Genomic DNA, 24,110 nt, shown 5'->3' on the forward strand with positions numbered 1-24,110 from the left:
ACTTCAATTGCAAATATTGTGTCATGATAATATCATATTTACTAGACCAGGCAAATAAGGAATATTGGTTAGCTGCAGGCGTTACTTTTCGGAAGCAAATCCATAATAATATGTTACAACCATAAGCATGTGATATGCACCGCCCCCTCTCCCACTACTAAAGACGCATCAAAAGCAAGCAATACACACAACCAACACACACCACATAAATCTTCTAGTGAAACGTATGTTGAGTACACTACGTTTCACTCCAACACTGGAGCATCCTCAGGAGATGTGGACTCCACAATGCAGTAACACAAAGTCTTTGCAAAATCTTTGCAACTGTACATTGTCGAGTCTACACGTATACTGAGTGTGCTCTAGAAGATTTATGTGATAATGCGTGTTGGTGGTGTCTGGTGTGTAATGTGTATCGCTTGCTTGCCTTTTCTGCTTCTTTAGTAGTAGAAGGATAGCGGTGCATATCGCATGCTGCACGTTGTACCATACGGATAGATCTGTTTTGGCGGATTGTAGTGAATTAAGCTTGTGGTTCGTTGTAAATCTATGCTAATATTATAAATGTGAAAGTGTCTGTCTGTCTGTCTGCTAGCTTTTCACGGCCTAAGAGTTTAACTGATTTTGATGAAATTTAGTACTGCGTTAACTTACATCTCGGGGAATAACATAGGCTTTTTTATCCCTTAAAATTAAAGACTTCCTACGGGATTTTTAAAAACCAAAATCCACGGGGACGAAGTCGCAGGCATCATCTAGTAAGAAATAGACTTTCGTGTTACCATGTTTTTGATTGACGGCGGGTTCTGCGCACTCACTGTCCTCGGAGTAAATGGTGAGACTGCCCTCGAAGGCGATGGTGTAGTTGTCCTTATTCGCTTGACAGGTGAGAATGAGATCTTGCTCAGTTGGCAGCTCACAGTCAAGGCTATCCACGCTGAAGTGAACGCCGTGCGTGCCTTCCTTCACCGGAGAGAACAGCAGCTCCGATTTACATATCGACATTGTATTGATAGAACCGACAGATTCTTCACCCTGTGTGGTCGAAAACATAATCAATCAATATTAATCCTTTTGTATTTATAATAGGTATATCAACACATGAATCAGAGGCCTTTTTTTTCATAATTTACAAAATGATTTAGCCTGAGAACCTTTGTAACATTGGAAGGTACGTCCACATAGTACGCGACAGGTCGAGATAGCAATTGGGGAGGGAACGCCCCGCACAACCGCACAGCCCCCGCTCTAACCCGGTGCGGGCGAGCGCAGGTCCTATATAGGTAGGACCTGCCACGGACTACATAGGTAGGTAGGTACATTTATTACCCAAGTATGTAAAACATAAAGCAATCGATTTTCCCGGAAGATTTCGAAATGTAAACGAGTTACTTGAAGCATAAACATTTTAACGTGCAAGTGTATTTTAGGCTGTGGTGGTCTCAGTGCACCGAGATAAACATTTGGTATAGATACCTATCAGATTCTATTATTTTACTATGTTGAATCAAAAAAATATATATATCGAGAGGGTATAGCTGGTTAAAAGTTTAATGATCTTGTTATTCATTATGCAACGCGATGTTATAAATCAGTTTTTTGGATAAGGATATCGTTTTTAGAGTGGTATTATATTCTATAATATTTTCATACTCTATACCTACTAATATTATAAATGCGAAAGTGTGTCTGTCTGTCTGTCTACTAGCTTTTCACGGCCCATCTGTTAAACCGATTTTAACGAAATTTGGCGCAGAGATAGTTGCATCACGGGGAAGGACCTAGGCTACTTTTTATTCCGGAAATTCAAAGAGTTCGAACAGGATTTTTACTAGGTAACCGAAACTTAGGCGGACGAAGTCGCGGGCATCACCTAGTTATAAAACATAATACCTATAAATGTAATAAGTTTGCTGTGTTTATCATGGTAAGTAGGTAGGTTATGACTGGGCGGACTGCGGTGCCTTATCATCAATTTAATTCCTTTTCCTGCCATGAATGAGGTCACAATTCAAACAATCACTCACAACAGTGATATGATTTTTCTACAAAACCCTCTATGACTACCTAGGTAGGTATCTATAATTATTTATTACTAGCAACCCCGGCGAACTTCGTACCGCCTAACAGTCGAATGAATTTTTTATTATTATTTTTCTCTCCGTAAGAACCATCCTCGTACTTCAAGGAATATTATATGCCGTTCTCGAGATTTGCGATCAGCAACGCATTCAGCGATTCATTTTTATATATATAAAGATATTTAGCCAAATGAAAGTAGGTAGGTACGAGCAACAGATAGTTTCATCATTTTCTAATGATGTTTACCTACGAATCGTGTAATTTGTTAGCTAAGTACATAATAATATATAAACAAAATAATTAACAGTGATTTGGTTAGTACATATGTAACGTACCTAATTAAAAGCTCTTTGCATTCATCTAAATACCTATATAAAAGAAAAAGTTGACTGACTGACTGACTGACTGATCTATCAACGTACAGCACAAGCTACTGGACGGATCGTGCTAATGTTTGGCATGCAGATAGCTATTATATGACGTAGACGTTCACTAAGAAAGGGTTTTTGAAAATTCGACCCCTAATGGGGTAAAACAGGGGTTTGAAATTTGCGTAGTCCACGCGGACGAAGTCACGAGCATAAGCTAGTAAAACATAAAATACATAAATAATAAATGTAAGAATTCAAGATTGTGATAAAGTGTCATTGCAGAGTTAGGTATTCCTGTACCTATCATGATACTATCAAAGCGCTAAATAGAATTGGCGGTGTCCGCAAGAAAACAGTGGCATATTGAAAACTTAGGTTTAACTTTAAAGATTTTGCAATGCTATAACTAACTACTTACTGAATAGTACCCAATGCGGGAATCCCAATCATATTCGGTTACACCCATTTTAAATTTTTCTTCTAGTCACTAATAAAAAGTCTCAAAGCACTAAATTAGCTGACCGAAAAGAAATGTCTTTTTAGTAGGTGGGTAGATAAAATTTAACTTATTAACTTCACTTTAAGCACTGTCACTGTCCCTTAATACTATCTTACGCACACACAATTATTTATTATGTCTTGTAAAATGCCCGATTTGACCTTATTTGTAAAATAACATATTATAGCCTTCATTGCAATATACTTGAGAGTACAGTACTACCGAAAGCCCTGGGCGCTACTGGGGCAGTGGGGATATTAATTTTAATATTAGCCACTGCTAGTGCTTCTCAAAGTTTCCATTAACTAGTGTAAATTAATAAAACCACCGCGGAACATAAGACGAGACTACTGCAGCAAATCGCAAGCGATAAATGAGATTACTTGTGCACAATAACAACAATTAAGTTACAACCTAATTACCAAGACAACTTTCAGGGTTATGTTTTGCTAGATCATCATCATGATCAACCCATCACTCTGTGCTCACTACAGAGCACAGGTCTCCTCTAAGAGTGAGAAGGGTTTTGGCCATAGTCTACCACGCTGGCCAAGTGCGGATTGGCAGACTTCTTCATCAGCGATATATAAATGTTATTGATGTTTTTGTTCTTCATACTAGCCCCCTGTTTCCACTTGTCGTTTGTCGGGCCCGGATTCTAATCGGATGCTCCAGTGGCAGGCAGATCATTTTATATTAAGATATTCACACTTGTCTGAAACCGATTTTATGCTAAAATGTACTGCCACTAGAACATCCGATTAAAATCCGTGCCCGTGTTCGTGTATCGTTTATAAATGGGAACGGGTAAGATGTTATAGGCATTTTGGTCAGGGCTTGTTAATTTTCGAAACTGATTTGACAGGTTACAAATTTTTACACAATGCAATTGCGTGAAAAGTAAATTGAACTACCTACCTACCTAAGTCAATGTTTCAGTAACTCAGACTTTGAGAGCATATGACTATTAGATTGACTTCATTGGCAACTCACACATGGCCACCGCATGTCCAACGCCCGACAGTTGAGGAAATAAATATAGCACACTCACACATGCAAGGGTTTGGAGGGAAGGGAATGACTGTATGTGCTGGGGAATAAAGAGTAGTTAAAATGATTGACGCAACTCGGTGTGAACGGTTCACGCACACATTAATAGCGGTCTTATTTTATCTTTACTACTCACATCCCGTGGGATCGACGTACTATGGGCATATGGGGGCACTGTATAGGAAGTCTTGTTTGAATGCGAGCGAAGTACTTTGGACTTTCCTTCTATTTGTATGACTGAGTCTACATTAGGCGTCTTCGTAGAACGTTAATTATACTATTCTAATAATACTATCAAAAGTAAGACTTTAGAAAATTTTAGAAACTAATAAAAAAGATCGCTTTAGCGATAAGGCCGCCTTTGCATGCTACAGCTATTAGATTAAGATCCTGTATTGTGTTTTTTCAATGTTTACTTTGTGTTGTGTGCAATAAAGTATAAAATAAATAAATAAATAAAATAAAAAAGTAATGAAGAAGTTTAATTTTAATAAATAGGTAATCATTAAACCCAAATTAACTGGGTACCTACATATTCATTATTCAGGTACCTACTTAGTCATAAAAAAAATTGCTAAATAGTTTTGTCTAAGAAATAAAGACTTTTCGACAACAGGTTTAGCTACAAATCTTACACAAAAATGTCAAAAACGTCTTACTTTATTATAAAGAATAATTGGCGACCGAAAATCAGTCCTAAATGCGACATCTCTTATGATCGAGAAGAACTAAATATATAGATTTGTGAAGCTGCCGCTAGATGGCGTGCTAGCTGTTAATTTCAATTATTACAAATTAGGCCATGTAGCAATTAGAGCAGCATACTATTACTAATTGTGTATGTGGTGCGGATATGATCATGACAGCGTTTAATGAATCCAATCAAGTGATAGAAATGAGACATTGAGAGCAAAGCTTCGCGAACCTGCAAACTACTGCCACTCATTGAACTGTCGAACCGAAACTTTTCCAATAGAGAGCTCGATATGCTCGCAAACATCTCGCCTTGGGGGTTACTCTGCAATACACCAATAGGGGATGATTTATGCTAGACCGTATCGAGCCCGAGCCGTGGCAAGTCCGAGGCATGTCCGCGACGCGCTGACGATTCACGGATTGCAATTGTGTATGAAGAAAAGTAACATGGACGAAGCTCGGATGACTCTGCCACGGCACAGTCTGATGTGACATACAAATACCTCGGACGCGACAAGGCTCGGGTCTGGCACGGTCTAGCATAAATCATCCCTAAATGAAACCGTATCCACCATGTAATTAGTACAGAACTGAAAAATAAACATGTTAAGGAAGAAAATTAACAATAAATAGAATAGAAACAATAAATTATCGTAAGTTTACAATAACAAAATACTTATACGTGAGTAAATAAATAATGGATTCCAAATACCAATATATATTATTTTTTTGAAGAATAAGTTAATTTTATATAGATGAATTTTTTGAAGAAAAAGTTAATTTTATAGAGATGCCTATAGAAACATTCAAACAGATGAATCCAACGTGATTAAATCCTTCTCACTCTCAGATCAGACATTTTATGACAATTTTAGAGCTTAGGTACTTATGAGCAGAATAGTTTCATAGTCAATTGATGCCGAAGATTAGGAATTCAAATACACGTACCTAACGATTTACATTTTCAGTATAAAGTGAATATTATGGGTTTAGGTACAGGTAATGGACAAGTGTGCAAAACGTTAACCGGTTTTCCTACAGGCATTTGATTTTCAAGAATTTGCCTCTTACGCACGACGCGGCGGTGGTTAACCACTAAACTTTAGTCCGACATAGTGGTAGAATATGTAAGCTGATGCCAATAAATAGTAGTTTCAAGCTTAACCACACGACGTTTGTATTTTGCGTAAGCACGTTTACAGAGACGTGAATGTCTACAACCAGCATATTTATTACCTATCATCATGATCAGCCTATCGCCATCTCACTACAGACCACAGGTCTCCTCTCAGAATGAGGAGGTGTAGAGGTGCAACCTCTACCGTTACTTGGCTGGCAGCTATTAGGAAAACTTCGCAGCTGCCACACAACAATATTCAAATTTGGAACGCAGTGGGGAATCCTCCTGGTCACGCACGTTACAAGATTCCACATTCCCTATCATCCGCTCGCCACGTCAACATCTTCTACCATTGTATTATATAAAGCTCGCGAGCCCGTCTGTATTGTACATAACATATCAATTGTAAAGTGTAAAATAAACATCACTATATGTAGCTGGTTCTTCATTACATCAACCCTTCAGCTACATAATTGAAATTAAATTAAAAATTAAATTAAAAATCTCGTTCGTAAGTCCTTCGACCTTTTCACTTTTCCAGGTTCACTGAGTTTATCGCGCTCAGAACCTCTCTTCAGGTCTGTGTGGACGCGAGTTTGCCAAGGTTCGACGTGAAGAAGATTTGCTCATCATGCGTCTCCTCCGTCATCAACCTTTTTGCACTCCGAACGCTTCATTTATTGTAATTATTTTTTTCCGTGTCACTTAGGCATACAGGTCCACTGCTTATTTCTCTGGTCTTAAGTACTGCCTCCCAGTCATTGTGTACACAATGACCTGAGGTATTACACCATTACCAGATACTGCTACAGAAGACTCAACATTGAGGCAACTTTCAATCCTATTTGCCTTCTCATTTTTATCAATACATGTTCTAGTTTTAGGGTTCTTTTCCTTCATTCTTATGTATATAATACTTGCCTTACTTAATATTTTTTTTTTCTGTTTCTCACTCCGTAGGGGGGTGATGTAGAGGTGCAACCTCTACCGTTACTTGGCTGGCAGCTATTAGGAAAACTTCGCAGCTGCCACACAACAATATTCAAATTTGGAACGCAGTGGGGAATCCTCCTGGTCACGCACGTTACAAGATTCCACATTCCCTATCATCCGCTCGTCACGTCAACATCTTCTACCATTGTATTATATAAAGCTCGCGAGCCCGTCTGTATTGTACATAACATATCAATTGTAAAGTGTAAAACAAACATCACTATATGTAGCTGGTTCTTCATTACATCAACCCTTCAGCTACAGAGGCACGTTGGCTAAGTGTGGATTAGCAGACTTCACACATCATTATGGCAAACTCTCAGGCATGCAGAATGCAGATTTCCTCACGATGTTTTCCCTCACCGTTAAAGCAAGTGATTTATATTACACATTAAAATAGACATAATTCCGAAAAGTTAGAGGTGCGTGCCCAAGATCGAACCCCCCGACCACCCGAATATGAGGCGGACATCTTAACCATTAGGATATCACCGCTTTGCCTAATATCTCTATACCAATATCATATCATAACACTGAATGACCTGGAGTTCTTACAGGAATCATTTTTTATTTAATCCAATTACAACCAACTACAGTTCAATCAACCTTAATATATAGACACATTATTTCACCGAAATATTTAAATGCTGACCTGATATGTGCAATATATTTATAGGGTACGTACTTAAAGGTTAAAACATAATAACTGAGTACAGCGTAAGAATAAAGGCTATCGAATGGAAAACAGGTTAACGTTTTCTACCTTGTATCGGATAAGACATAATTACTATCAGGTAAAAATAAACTGAAAAAAATATCAAAAGACTTGAATACTTAATATTTACATTACACTTGAGTACTTAATAGTTACATTTAACTAACAAATTTTGTGGAATTAAAAAAGTGATGATGAATTTACAAGTAGATACCATATTATTTTACAAAGGTTACTAATAATATGTCGACAACGTTGAAAAATTATAAACAACATTATTATTAACATTATTTGCAAAATTATATCGTCGTATTACATTTTAGTTAAATAAAAGCAGTTACTTAATAAAAGAAAATAAGTTTAATAAGTATAAAAATCAATTAAGATTTTAGAAGTGTCAATGCCAAATTCAAAAATGATCCTGACCATATTTTCAGAAGTTTTTATTGTATGTTTATTGTAACGTCGATGCATGCCATTGCAATTTGCACATTTGGTACAAGATCCAGTAGTAAAGATTAATATGTAGGCAGTAGGGTATATATTTCTAATACTGGATCTTGGACCAAATGCGATGTATCAATCTGTACATTATCTAGCATATACTCTATCGCCATTAAATAACAGATGAGGGTAGATATTTCTAATACCTGGTCGATTGCGGAAAAACTGCATCAATCATTATTACTACCTCAATTGTTATGATTGGCTGAATTTATGGTATTCTTGTTGCAACAATGCATTGTAGCTAATAGTGAGCAAGCATCAATTAATCGGAGGTGATCATATTTTGAGAATTTTTCTTTGTATGTCCGTTGTAATGCCGATGCATGCCATTGTAAAGTTTGAGTCTCGATAGAGAGGTAATCCTGACCATATTTTCAGAAATTTTCATTATACGTCCGTTGTAATATGGTTGCATGCTGTTGTGAAGTTTGAATAGCCTCGATGCAACGGTGATCCCGACCATATTTTCAGAAGTTTTCATTGAACGTCCGTTGTAAGGTCTTTGCATCCCATTGTGATGTTTCTAGAAGAGTGTGATAGGCATTGCTAGCAGAATATGTTGAGATGAGGCCGTTGAGAAATCTCCGATGAATATAGTCGCCTAACGGCCATCGCAAGATCTGGCAAATGGGGTAAACGTCCTATTTGCCAGATCTTACGATGACTGCCAGTGACTAATCAGAAAGTTCTTCATGAGTGATCAACGCATAATCTGACATAGTCTGTGAAATCTGAATACTTTTGTTGACTGTTTCTTACAGATTTCTAACTTGATACATGGAAGTGCATTGATGTCGGATCTCCTTGTTTTTATTTATACAATAGGATTTATCCTACAGATTAATACAAACTAATCAGAACTTAAGTTTGAGACACACACAATGCGCGACGTGACACAACCAACGTGGCTCCTAGAAATTGTAGAACTGTATGAAGGCGTTCACTTTGCGAAGCACGGCTGACGGCACGAGTAGGAGCCGCAACCACCGCCGCGCCGTCGCACGCTCCTGTATCATGTGAGACGTGCCGAGAGTTCCTTATATTACAAATAGTACACGCGTTCGCGCGCATTCAGTAGACGTCCAGTTGTATATAATACGTGACAGGTCGAGATAGCAATCGAGGTAAGAAGCGGGGGGACGCCCCGCACAGCGCCCGCACTCGTCCGCACCGGGTTATCGCGGGGACTATGCGAGTGTGCGAGGCGTTCCCACCCCGATTGCCATCTCGACCTGTCACGTACTATAGTTGTCATTGCGTTGTGGGTGTTTCAACCTTTAAGCTGTAAATACTGCAAGGTTAAACAGCGTGAACGTAAACACTAACAGAAACAATAAAAATGTAAATTAAGGAAACTCCTCAATGAACGATGTTTTCGACGTATCGTGCATCATTTTGCATTAATTAAAATGGTCACTGTACGGGTGGTGAGCGACAAGTACAGCACGTAGAAAAAAATTTACATCGGCCTTTAGAATGACATTTCGGCTTTGTAGAGCATTGTCTCTGTCATCTCCTTCTAAAGGTCGATGTACATTATTTTCTGCCGCGTAGGTACTTTAGATGGTAAGCACTAGTGAAAGTATTGCAAATGCTGTGCCGCACGCGGAAGGCAGTGCTAATTCGCTATTGCAAATAACTTTAAAATCTATAGCAATGTTTGTATATTATCATCATCTTCAACCAATCGACGTCGTTTGTGAGGTCTTTCACATGCCATGGCCTTGCACCGCCTTTCCTGGGGCTCTCTGCGACTCATTAGATGTCGTTTAGTGGAGGGTCCGGCAATGATACGAGCACTATAGGTGCGAGGATGCCATTCTAGCACCTTAGGATACCAACGTGTACCACTGACATATCTCTTATTTTATATCGTTTTCCTACACTTTTTTAGAGTTCCGTTCCCAAACGGTATCAACGGGACCCTATTATTATTTATTAAGACTTCGCTTTCCGTCCGTCCGTCTGTCTGGCAGCGGGTAATAGGTAGAGAGCTGAAATTTCCACAGGATGTGTATTTCTGTCTTATTATAATCTATATCTTATTATAAATGCAAAAGTGTTTGTTTGTTGGTTTATTGGTTTGTTGGTTTGCTGGTTTGTTCTTTAATCACGTGGCAACGGAGCATGGAATGACGTGGTTTTTTTTGCATGGGTATAGTCAAAGACCTGGAGAGTGAAATAGGCTACTTTTTATCCCGGAAAAGCAAATAGATCTTTCTTGTACATACGTACTTTGATAGTACATACGGAGCTTGACCGATTTTCATACGTATATTTTTAGTTTGCTGCGCACACACGTTTCCTAAAAGCGTACGCCAAAAATCACTTAGGATAACAAGCTAATATCTAAACGGCGATATTACTTTCACCTGTCACTGTCGACGATTGAGACGTTGCTACAAGAAAGTGGCACAATCGATGGACCGTGAACGCTAACCGTTTGTTGATCAGCATTGAGAGTGTGAATGCGTTACAGGGTTCTGCACCCTCAGTTAATAAATCTAAGCCTCAGATTTTTGGCAACATTTTTCGGATTATGTACCAACGTGTACCACATATATCTCTTATTTTATATCGTTTGCCTACACTTTTTTAGAGTTCCGTACCCAAGGGGTATCAACGGGACCCTATTACTAAGCCTCCACTGTCTGTCCGTCGCGTCAGTCTGTCCATCAGCGGGCTATATCGATACGTAAAAAGTTGAAGTTATTTCTGTTGCACAAATAATGAAAATTTCTAAATGGCCGTCATGAAAAAAGGATTATTTCCTGTTCGATGATACGGAATCCTTCGTGTGCGAGGCCGACTCGTATTTGACCGATTTTTTTTTATTCTTAGACCTTGCCTGCAATCTCACCTGGTGGTAAGTGATGATACGATGCAGTATAAGACGGAAGCGGGCTATCTTGAAAGGGGTATGACAGTTTTATTACACCCATACCCCTTATCAGTTTCTATACGGCATGGTACCGGAACACTTCGCTTGGCGGCACCACTTTGCCGGTAGTCTGGTAACTAGCCACGGCTATAGCCTCCCATCAGACAAGACTAGTGACGATTTAGAAATTATGAATACCCAAATTGCACCTGCCAGAAATCGAACCTGGGACCTCCCACCTATAAAACTACGTCATCATTCTTCGCTGCGCCATGGAGGTCGTCATTTTTATTATTCGCCTCGCTTACTTGGCTATCCCGATTCTCCGATATTATATTCACCTATGTACCGTACTACAGCAGCTAAGAAAACAAAAACTGCCAAATTATAATTATTAATTTTAGCATAAGTATCTGTAATATCCCCGCTTCATGTCACCATTTAGGTCCTAAAAACTATATCCACCCATGACTAATCTCTGGCCGGCCAACTTCGATCTCGCATAATGTATGGGAATATTATTGTTTTATTTATGTATGCTGAAAGTAGCCGATTCAAACGGCACGCAATGAATCACCGCATTTGTGTAGGCACTGGATGTTACATACACTTTCGCGATTTATAATATTAGTATGGATATCAACTTTAAATAATATACTAGCTGATGCCCGCGACTTCATCCGCGTGGATTTAGGTTTTTTTTAATCCCGTGGGAACTCTTTGATTTTCCGGGATAAAAAGTAGCTCATGTCCTTCCCCGGGATGTAAGCTATCTCTATACCAAACTTCGTTAAAATCGTTTTAAAGGATGAACCGTGAAAAGCTAGCAGACAGACAGACAGACACACTTTCGCATTTATAATATTAGTATGGATAGTGCTTAATGTATTTACATACTTATAGTGGTTCTCAAGATATGTTTACCTTCGTTGTTTATGACTCAAATCCTCCAAATATCCTTTTATGGACTCGTTGCACCACGCCGCTCGCGCTTGGGCAAAGAATTCGTGACATGCCAAAGTAAACATTTTTATGTTTGCTATCGAGATTGGATACGATCTTACGTCCTAATTACAAAACACCTGGCCTCCGTGTGAAAATATTTAAGAAAGTATGAGTTTCTGATAAAAATATTGCTCAATAACTCATAGATTCTTAGAAATACAAGCCAGTTCCTAAAAAAATAGATTCACTATTACAAACATACATTAGTTAAACATACATAATTAATTAGATATACTTTAGGAGGTATCTATTTCCGTCCTTAGATAGTAAAATATTTTTTAATTTTTAGTGCTAGGTAGGTATTGCGGTCGGGATTTTTTTTTTGAAAAAAATAATTATAAAATAGTGCAGAACTATTGTAACAGCAAATTGAGTCACGGTTAGTGAATATTATATTAACTAGGTCTTATCTTATAGAGTCGTAATAAAGTTTTATCGATAAAATATTTAAAAATTGGTTGTATTTAAATAAATATCTTTAAACTAGGTCTATATCTACTCACGCTTCATGGTTTTATAATCAAATTTAAGAAATCGTTTGTTACGGCATATTATAGACATTAAGTTCTTACATAACAAATTTCATAAGACTACTAAATGACCAACTAATAATATATGTGGTTCATGGAATATGGTGCTAGTCTAGTGGACATAGTAGGTTTTCTTAATGATAAACAAAGGACCCGGATGCACAATACGTTCCTAAAGGTACAAGTCCGAGATGGGCTGCAGACCGCAACTGCAAGCGACACCACTGGTTTCTATGAATCTGTATGAAATTGAATCCGAGCGCGGCAACACTGTGGCCTACAGCCGCGGCCGCAGACTGCATACTATACTGATAGATTTATAGAAACCAGTGCCAGTGGTGTCCCTTGCAGTTTGCGATCTGCAGCCCATCTCTGACTTGTACCTTTAAGTGAAGATGACACGAAGCAGGTAGCTAAAGATACTGTCTCGTAAAAAAACTACCGCCAAAATGACAAACTCACTATATAGTAGGTAGATGGAAAATTAATCACACAATTTGATATCAGATTTGCGTATGATAATGTCTGTTAGTAAATATTGAAAATATAAAAAGAATTACGAAGAGTATGAAAATTTTACAAGTCTAAGTTTGTACAGATCTGTGTTTCTAATAAGCATAGTTCCGCTGCTAAAACTTCCCTTGGCTTAGAGGGAGGAGATCCCTTATAGGGGAAAGTGATAAGACTTAGAAAAACAAATTACTTAAATGGTGCCTAAATAAGAACAACTCCCTATCGTTTTATGAAAATTATTCTGTAACCTCTTCTTTGGTAGGTAAGTATTCGCATTTAAGATTAGCCTACCACGGCTATGATAATTGCAATATTTTTATAATTGCGTGCATGTTCTGACCTCTTACGTTTAATGTACTTGAAGCTGAGACATGAGTACAGTACGCGGCCGAAAGTAATGTACATCGACCTTTAGAGAATATGGCAAATGAGTGACAGAGACAACGCTCTACAAAGCCGAAACGTCATTCTAAAGGCCGATGTACATTACTTTCGGCCGCGTACTGTAAACCAGTCAGATTGTCATAAGTGACGTGTAAATTATCATGTTACCTCTCAATAAATGACTGATTCTCCACTACACTCGCTTCCACTTCCTTATAATAAAGACGACTGACTACCTTTCGGTCCATACGTGATTTTCCACAAGTTTTACTTGGTAGTAACTTAACGCGCAGTTTAATAGCTAGCGACTTATCTTTTGAAAGAATTACCGTTTTATTTCGAAAACTGGCAGCAATGGCAGGTTTCAGAATATAAAATAAATATTTATCCTTTCTAGAGAAACTACAAGTTTAAAGCACCTACACTCTCAGTAGGGACCTTTAAGGGAGGTCTTATCGCAAAGCAAGCAGGCAAGCATAAATTTATAGCCAGCAGAAATATTTAACCGCATAGTCATCTTTGCTTTCAACTCAGAGAGCTCATAGTTTATTATCGCAATAGAAAATTCTTACTTTTGTTGTACAAGTTTTTTTTGTATAGGCACTTACGAGTTACGTACAACTTACCTATCATCAGAAAACTAAATATTTCAACATTACTTTTAGTTTTACTAGAAAAAACATGTACCTAGGTAACAACCATGAGCAATAATATCTAATTGCCGTGTGTTATTATTTTGAAACGCCCGTAGCTACATGCCCGTACGTAAGTTACGTAAAGTTATTGCATATGGCAAAGCCGAAGTGAAAATGTGAAAACACGAACGCCTTACACTGCATAACGTTTCCTCAGATGCCTTTTAGGTCCTCGTGATTATCACGCAATGGTGCTAGCTGTTGAGAAACTATTAAAATTCCAAGGAAGTTTTAGGTGAGACAGGAAAAAGTTTAACGGTTAATTTTAAAAGATATTCTTTGGAGATCGCCATAGAGTTATGACACTAGAGATCGCAAACTATTCTGTAACGATAGTAATAAAGTTTACAGCGATAATAAGAAATAATTAGGTCCTCTGAAGCATAGCCAGGATGCCACGATAATTATTCACTTAAGGCTCCGAGTGCCTACGTCAAATGCCAAGGACTTATGTACCTAACCAAATTCTCGTGAGGCATCTCAGTTTGTATTCAGATAATGTCATAATAGGCCGATTGATCGATATTGTAGGCTAAATTTAAACCTCATGCTTTATTTATCTTATCATGTTTTCGCATCTTTAGATCCTTGGGTCATAAAATGATTTCAGATGACCATTTTCATTGTTTGAAATAGATTTTTTGAGTATTTGAGTAGAAAGGGACAAACTAAAAATTTAAATTTATAAACACATCAATCAAGTTTGGATTTTGGCTTACTTTCTTTAGATAAGTCTTTTTAGTTCCCGAGATGTGATTCTGCATTTCAAATGGTTTAAATTACCTATGTAAGCGGCAACCCTAGTTAGCATTGTATAACTGCCAATATGTCCCACTGGTCAGATCGTATAATATAATAGGTGTGGCCTCATTTTTTTAATGACACCCATTGCTATAAATTATTATCATCACGAATCGTTTCTCTAACATCAATAAAGATTTACTCACGTCGTGTGTTATATCATCAATAATGGCATCGTGTGGCAAGTCGGCGTTCATCAAGAGAGCGTGAATGTCTTCAGTCTTGAAGCTCTCCATATCAGCTTCAGCGAGGTTGGCGTCCAGATCCCGGGCGATGTCCTTGTATCGCGAAGCGAACTCGAATCGGGATGTAAGGTCACTTAGGCCCTTATAGGATGCGGACACCGAGGACAGTACTGAGATGTGGTGGCACGAACCGTCTCGAAACATCGGACTGGAAAAGATACAATCTTAATGTTACTAAAATAGGTACTAATTGTGATTTAGGTAAAGTAAGCTGTTTGCGTGGAACAAGAGCGAAATTTGCTTCGTCATTTTACGTAACAAATATCGTTAGTACATCTGACCTTTAAGTACAAAGGATCGAGTTTGCCTAAAATATATAGAATAAGCAATTTTCCTTTTATTATAACTTTTTATGATTAATGTTTTACTCCCAGATTTCGAACCTCTTATCGTTTTTGTTTAAAGTTCAAGATCAAAGTTAATAATTGTACCTACATATTTTTAGGGTTTCTGTACCTCGAAAGGAAAAAGGAACCATTATATAGGATCACTTTATTGTCTGTCTGTCTGCAGTGTCTATCAAGAAAACCTATAGGGTACGTACTTCCCGTTGACCTAGAATCATGAAATTTGGCGGGTAGGTTAGAATTCTCGTTAAATCACTACCTCACTACCCATATTATAAATGTCAAAGTGTGTTTGTTGGTTTATTGGTTTGTCCTGCAATCACGTCGAAACGGAGCAACGGATCAACGTGATCTTTCGCATGGGTAGTTAAAGACCTGGAGAGTGACATAGGCTACTTTTTATTCCGGAAAATCGAAAAGTTCCCACGGGTTTTTTAAAAACCCAAATCCACGCGGACGAAGTCGCGGCCGTCAGCCATTTAAAACCTCAAATCCATGCGGACGAAGTCACTGGCATCAGCTATTTAAAACCCCAAATCCACGCGGAAGAAGTCGCGGGCATCAGCTATTTAAGAACCTAAATCCACGCGGACCAAGTCGCGGGCATCAGCTAGTAAAAAATAATTTGGATGTAACTTACTTATAATCCAGGAGCCATAAGTATCCGGAGTTATCGCAGTGAGCGTCGAGCTCATCGTGCGTCGAGTGGAGGCTTCCGGCGAGGCTGGTGTTGCTGTTGCAGTCCTCGTCGGTGACGCCGGGGCTCGCCGCCTTCAGCCCCAGCCGTGGCGGTGGCCCTGGAACACGGAAACAAGGCCTGTCACTCAACTAGTCCGAAAATATTCACGGAACGCAACTTGTCAATCAACCCATCACGGAACTAGCTAACTGTTGCGGAAACAATGGATGGCGATGTCCGCACAGTAAAATAAGTAGTTCAAATTTTAAGTAACCAGACATACTCAAATACGAACTTTTACAATGTTAAAAACTGTAAATAATAAAAAATCTGAAGTAAAATTAAAATTGTTAAATTCTTTACTTATTTCATTACAAAATCCATAGTAATATGCCATACTATTATACTGTACTATATTCTATCCATACCAATATTATAAATGCGAAAGTATGTCTGTCTGTCTACTAGCTTTTCACGGCCCATCCGTTCAACCCATTTTGACGAAACACGGTACACGGATAGCTTGCATCCCGGGGAGAAAACTCAGAAAATCAAAGAGTTCCCACGGGATTCTTAAAAACCCTCAATGCACACGGGTGAAGCCGCGGGCTTCATCTAGTATAACATTATAGTATGTTGTAAAAGATTTCTGGAACGTAAAATTCCCGTCCTCTGCAGATAAAGCGTGGGTGAGGTGACATACCACATGCCATTTATGGAAGGTTGATGCACATCCAAGGGTCGAGGAAAATTATATTATGGAGCTCAAGCAACACATTCGAGAATACTTTTTGAAGATCTTGAATGTCGTACGAACCATTGCATTGTGACTTGATATTGTAATTTGCATTTGTATTTTCGGGGTCAATAATCGTCACACAATGTAAGGTGATCAGTGAACTCGCTAATGGAAGCAAGTTAGGAAACCATGTGACGCAAGTGTGACTCAGCCTGATATATCGCGAGAACAACTACCAATGGCCTCACTATTGTTTTTGCCTTGCTAAACAAACCGCGTCCGTACTTGTCTACCATTAAAACTGATATTATCTACTGATATTCTCATCAACCAGGCTTTAAAAAGCGCCTAAACAAACAAAACATAGACGTAAGCTTGAATCACAGGGTTAGGATATACGCGCTTCAAGAAAACTTGGTATACTCGCGTTAAAATTATTCATGTTCGTTAAATCCAAGTTGCGTCTTATTGGAAAAGATAGGTATAAGCTTTTGTCATTCAGGGAATTGGAGCAGTACCTACCGTAGCTTTAATTTCCTGAATGACAAAAAGCACAGCTGCTGTCCCATCTATACACAAATGTCGTCGACATTCCTTCTACGTGAACGAAACGCTTTGCGTCATTGTTCCTTATATGCATGGCTAGGGTTTGTAATACTATTCCGAGATCAGTGTTTTCTAATTTCTATCAATTATAGTAATCCGGGTATCTTTAAAACAAGAGTGAATAGGCACCTTCTAGGCAAACGCGTCCCATCTTAGGCCACATAATATCATCAATTCCTATCAGGTTATCGTGGTGTGCCTTTAATTAATACTATATAATGGCCAAGACTACAACCGCGGGGATGTAAGTTTTTAAAAATCCCGTGGATTTTTTTAAATTTTCTAATATAAAACACTAACACATCTCGGGTAGTATGCTGTCTCTTAACCAAACCTCAAAATCAGTTTCGCGGACGGGCCGTAGAAAAGTAACTGAAAGACAAACAGACACTCTTACGCATTTATAATATTTTATGATTGACGTAAATGTTTATTCGTAGAACTGCAGAGTCAGTTTAATGGTCTCTTTATTTTGTTTGGAATAAACACGAATGCATAATAATCCAGGATTTGGTACTATACGTGAGTTGGATATGGCATTCGATTGTTATTCGTTACCATAAAAACCGACTCAAACATTTAAAAGAGCTCAACAAGGTCCTATATTGCTCAATAATCATTTGCCTATTAACGGATCGATAGTACCTTGGTATGTTTACCTATTGACAACATAACTCATCATATCTCAAGCGTGTAGTTAATTAATATTGTATGCCTATTTACCAAGAGTAAGTCTGTGTTTACGTACTAATTGTTGATCAATCAATTTCACCAAGCACTTAACCCCCATTTAGTTAAACATTTTAATGCTATCCCTTTTTAGCAGATGACATACGCGATTTTCAAAAAAGAGATACAATGAATGTAAACCATGATTAATTTGCTCGGTGAAATTAGGCATTAAGCTGATCATTCACTTGACAAATGTTAACTATTGTTAAGTCAGTAACTCGGATTAACCTAATTGATAGACTCGGCATATTATCAATGTCAAGCTAATTACATATAATAACAAAAGGTAAAATAGAAATAACATCGCTCGCGTCATTATTATGTGAACAAGGAATTTCTTGTTTATCAAGTTGAAATGGTTTAGGTAAATATTCTACCTAAATACAATGTGTATGTACCTACTCTGTGTATCTATCTATCTGTTTGTCCTGTTAACTTTTCACTAATCAACCGCTGAAACGATCTTGATAAATTTTGGCATAGAGGTTTATATCTTGTGTTCTGGATTCGGACATAACTACGAAATTTTTATCCCGTTAAATAAAAGATTCCCCACGGGATTTTTATAAACCTAAAACCTCGCCAACAAAGTCTCGGGTGTCAGCTAGCGACTAGATAAAACAAGAGAAAAACAAGTGTGATAGACAATACAGACATAATAAATGGCGATATAAACGGCTACGTGAGAGCTCGGTCCAGGCATTCCATAGCCTCGGGCATGCAGACGCCTGCCTAGTGCCTAGGGTGGGCGGACACGCTGCATTAGTCCATTTCTTCAATTTATGCGTCCGAGAAACAGGGCATGCACATCCTGGAGCATTCTGTACAACTGCGCTCCAACATTGACCGTGAACAGATGCAAATGGCATAGGTACAACATCTTTAGAAACTCCAAGGTATGGCATCTAAGAAATAGCAAATGCCTTATGCACTTATTCACAGTAAATAATACTACCTACGTAACATAAACAAATGTCACAAGAATAAATACATATGCACTAAGAGTCAGCGCGTGCCAGACCTTCGTTATTTTATAAAAGCTGAAGGTTTCTCTTCATATTGTCTCCAACCCAGGGAGGAACGATCAGCGACTACATAGGCGAGAAGTGTTTACAATCATCATTTTAGAGTGTTAATAACGAATGAAACGTATCTACTCTCTATCTTTCGAAAGATTTTTATCACTCTGTAAATAATTGAAGTGTCTTCCTAATTTTGAAATGAGTCTTTTATCACCTAGCTACTTTTTTTTTTTTTTTAAAGAATATTAGCCATGTTAAATGACTAATATTCCCCTTTCCTCTCCAACTAAGCGTCAGGCTTGTGCTAGGAGTAGGTACGTCAATAGTGCAACGGGCGGGGTTTGAACCGTCGACCTTTCGGTTTTCAGTCCACTCCTTTACCCGTTGAGCTATTGAGGCTCTCAAACTTGTTCCCTCAATTTTGGATTGGAATTGGAGTTTGCCTATTTTAAAATGTTAACGTTACGTTTATTGATAAATGTAACCAAGTTTTACAAGAAATATATTTAAAAAAATTCAAATAATCATATTAATATTGAGTAATTAGGGTGAAAAATCGCAATAAGTACAAACTTTGTTTACTAATTCTGTACTTAGGTATTTGTTTTTCAGTCTCTTTTTATATTTCCATTAAAACTATGGCAAAATGCCAAATAATCGTGATCCAATCCGTTGTACCCATTTTATTTCATCACAGTGGCATCGGCAAATGCTTTAATGTATGTGTTATCCGTGTTAAGCTCAAAAGAAACTGCTATTCGTGTCAAGATATTTCCAATGCAGACATTTCGTTTTGGCCCATTTCATAAGAAGTATTATTTTTCAAATTCAAATTGATCACAATCGAAGAAAATAATTGTTTTGGGTAAATTCGACGCATCATATCTATAATGACAGCAATGCTTTTAAACAGAAACTTGTGTATTACAGTTAAAAGAGATGGAAGCCTGGACACAATATAAAAAAAACGATTGAATGAACTGATCCTACAGTAGTTTAACTATTGGTACCTGTGGTATGATCACCCGATCACCTCAACCCACTATTGCGTACCGATCTACTCTTAAAATGAGTAAGCCAATCCACCACGCTGTCCAATTGCGAATTGGCAGGCATTTGTGAACATTATGGAGGACTATCAGGCAGGTCGTAAATATAATAGATAATATTTATTACATCAACAATTTCCAACTCCTACTCCTTCTTCCTTCAAATGAATTTGTACAATCCAGTAATCCACTGGCAAACATCTGAGTTTATTATTGTATCTACTTAAATCGTAAAGACTATCCGATAAGGCTTAGCCAATGAAGTTGTGAAATTAGCCATATTGACGATATTTCACAGTTATTTTTGCAACATCCAACGAACAATGCACTGACGGCAATTTGACCATGAAGCCCGGAAGCGAAGGTCGTTGCCTGTGCCACTGTAGTTTATTTCTTCTATATAAAAATAAGTACTTATATCGTTAACAATTGTTTTATCCGGTTTAGTCCTGGGAAGAAAAAATATATTTTGTTTCTCAGTTAGGTAGGATAAGACAACGATAGCAACGATAGCGTTTCGCTCATCCATTATCCTTTCCACCTTCACGTTTATAAAATTTATGTACATAATTAGTTCTTGTTCTTAGAACAAGTTTTTGATGCAGCTACAATAAAAAATCGTGTTCATGACCTAAAGCCTCAATAGTTCCACTGTCAGAAGGCTGACTGAAATCCAAAAGGTCGTAGACTGTGCAAACATCAACCGTTGCACTAATTCTAAGTACAACTACGTAATCCAAACACAAGCTTCATGCTTGGTTGGTAGTTTGCGTAATGGTTAAGAAAAAAATACGGTTTATAGTTTAAGTATACGAAAAAAATTATGCGATGTCCAAAATGTCTGAATGTTAGGTCTAAATATATCCGAGTCAAGCATTGGCTTCTAAATACAAAATTGTAGGTAAGTAATGGTTGTGAAGGTTAACCGATTTACTGTAAGTAGTCAACGATGCTACAGTTTGAAGTAACAAATGAATATAAAAGTAATTATTTATTACTACAGAGGGGAAATTGCCTCCATTAGTTAATTAAGAGACGAGTATCGCAACGACTTTAAGAAATTGTATTTAATTAAGATTAGGTTTTGTCCGAGGCTATATTCTGCCTGAAATTTGGCTCACGCTTTGTCTTGGATCTTACTAAACCTATTTTGATAATGCGTAGAGCTGTTAGGAAGTCTGATTCTTATGCTTTTAAATATTCCAAGTTTTGTTATAGTTGATTCTACGTGATACGCCTAAACACAAACAGACAAACCAAAAAATAAAACATTTCCTATATACATTTTTGACAGATTTCAGCTGCAGAGGAATTATGCGAATTTTTAAAAGAAAAGGTCGAACTAGGAAGGAACTTGAGTTTTGTATTGCAATGTACGGACTGTTAAAACTTAAAACATTTCCGGCTTTACGCTGTAAATGTTATTGTTCTCATCAATGTTAAATAATCAGGGCTCAGATCACCTTCACGGCTCAGCTGATAATGAACAGGTTAACATTTCACGGGCAATATACTGCTTTGACATTTTGATCACCTACAGCCCTACATGCCTTCGTTGTATTGCACATATTTACACGAAAATAAAAAAATCGGGGGCATCGTCTAGTATTATATATATTAAAGATTATTATATAGTAGGTAGCTATCAGTTTTAATGCAAAATGGAACAAAAAGAAGGTTTGACATTAAATTGTATATGCTGTACTTATTGTTGTTTTGCTTAGTTTAAAAGTAACCTTCAATTTTGTACAGCAAGCTGTTTATAAATTAGGATACCTAAATTAAGATATTAGACACACTGATAATTAATTATTATATTTATGATAGATCCGACATTGAAATTATGCAAAAGCCCTTTTTGCATAATTTCTAGTGTCTATTTTGCAAAAGATGAAAATTATCTAAGGTCTGAAATTAGTGAATAAGTTAAAATATTTTTTTAAGAAAAGTAAGTTTCTTACACTGTATTTTAGTATTATGATTCAAACTTAGCTGTTAATTATTCAAAAAAAGGCGTTATACGTCTGATAAATCCTGTCTGACGATTGAAAAATTTAATAGCTTGCTAAAATAAACGTAATTCGCTTGTTTATCGGAAGTATTGAAAAATCTGCCCTAAATTGAAAACATTCCCTGTAGTCCAGGCAATCAACAATAATGGGAAATAATAGCTACAAACAATATTAAAAAAACCTTTAATATATTTTTTTTTTTTTAATACAATAAAACTTAAAGCTAGCCTTATCTAATTACTATATAAATCATGACCGCGTGGAATGGTGCCAAGAATACTGGCTGCATTTCCGCGCTGGACAGCTAGGCTGATCCGCTGCGCAAAAAATGAGCCAGCCCTTCTGTCACCAGTTGAGGCTATTAATCGCGGTGAAATGTCTCGTAAAAAATTTTTAGCACTAAGACTCCATGGCCCCAGGGTCTCCACGGCAAACGGCACAAAAATGTAACTCTCTATAAGAGAGGCATACTTGCGCCGCTTGCCGTTTTCAGCTGTTTCTGCTGCGGCTCCCGGTCTTGATGCTGTCTTCCTGATATGACACGGGGCCAATGTGTCAACGCAAGTTGCGTCCCACATTAGCGCCCGTCCCCGTTCCCAGGGAACCAGCGTCAATCCATCAGGTCTCTTGCCATCATCCCGACTAATCCCTGCCGGCTCAATGAGCGCAGGAATATTTATGGTGGCAAGAGCTCTTTTAATTGTATCGTTAAGAGAGCCATGCCTAAACAGCCTACCGGAGCTCCTTTGGCAAGAGAGTCCGTGGATTCCAAATTTATCAACCTCTTTTCCACACGGACATCTGTGCTGATGGCACAGTGGTGTTCCCAATCTGAGACCTAGAGCCACACGAAAACTTTCGTTATCTAAAAGTGTGCCGAGATTTTTTGATGGCAAGGCATGCAGCCAATACCCAGATTCCTTTTCGGATAATGCTAGAAGCCTGGCACGATCTCTGTCACTTGTAAGATTTTGAACCAAATTCGTATGTGTCAGTTGAACCAATGGCAAATCCCAAAGTTTTTGTGTAGTACGTTCCTTCGGGATGTCGACATTGGGACATCTGACCTTCCAACTCTCTAGGGCCTCTGTGGCATAGGTCAATGATGAATTGGATTTGAGAATTTGAGAGCTAAGCTCTTTTATACTATGCACAGAGGACAGAAAAGCCGGAAGAGCTACACTGGAAATATTTTATATATTTAATATATTATACTTACATACATATTATATGCAGGCTCCTACGCAAACACTAAACGGCATTTAATATTACAAATAACAAGTTTTTCCATCGCTTCGCCCACATAAGCCTTATGCGTTTTCAACCGTCCTCATTAATGACTGTATAGAACCTATATCATGCCATGTGGTATTTATAACAAGTTAAATAATATCAAAGGGTGGTTTCAAAAATAGATCTCGACAAAAAATGCCACGATGGATCGTGAGAATGGTAACGCGTCCCGATTTGTGAGGAACCTTTAACCTAACTAATCTTTCCTTATAAGTTACTCGCACTGCTCAGGGATCTGGACCACCAAGGAGATAACACGATCGATACTTAAGTTGAGCTTCCATGTGCTTCCACTGATCGCAAACGCGCTGTGGATAATAATTATTGTTTTATTTAAGTATACCATTATTTACGAATACATTGGGGCCAATTCTGTTGTCTTCATCTAAACTAAATTTAGAGTATCTATATATATTTTTTTTTATATTGCTACATGAAAGATTATAAATTTTAGTATACGCTACTTTAAACAATAGGCTCGCGATTGACCGCTAAAGTCACGAGATTTGACGGCTCTAAATTAAATTCAAAACTGTGAAACTGT

The 24,110-nt window shown here is 37.8% G+C and overlaps 1 protein-coding gene across 13 annotated transcripts in view; it reads right to left on the minus strand.

Moving 5' to 3' along the window:
* LOC117985874 (uncharacterized) overlaps window positions 1-24,110 on the minus strand; it is an 85,114-nt gene that overhangs the window by 15,708 nt on the left and 45,296 nt on the right. For 9 of the 13 annotated variants that reach the window (XM_034972672.2, XM_034972671.2, XM_034972674.2 and 6 more), the window contains 4 exons: window positions 16,075-16,231; window positions 14,989-15,235; window positions 4,928-5,020; window positions 783-1,035 (listed from right to left, as the gene is read on the minus strand). In XM_034972672.2, coding sequence (XP_034828563.1) covers window positions 783-1,035; window positions 4,928-5,020; window positions 14,989-15,235; window positions 16,075-16,231 — 750 coding nt within the window. Of the gene's footprint in view, window positions 1-782; window positions 1,036-2,871; window positions 3,260-4,927; window positions 5,021-14,988; window positions 15,236-16,074; window positions 16,232-24,110 lie in introns of those variants that run through there. The other 4 variants (XM_034972673.2, XM_069501172.1, XM_034972678.2 and 1 more) reach the window with 3 other exon arrangements.

The sequence above is a fragment of the Maniola hyperantus genome, chromosome 10, assembly GCF_902806685.2.
Source record: "Maniola hyperantus chromosome 10, iAphHyp1.2, whole genome shotgun sequence".
In the NCBI taxonomy this organism is placed as follows: Eukaryota; Metazoa; Arthropoda; class Insecta; order Lepidoptera; family Nymphalidae; genus Maniola; species Maniola hyperantus.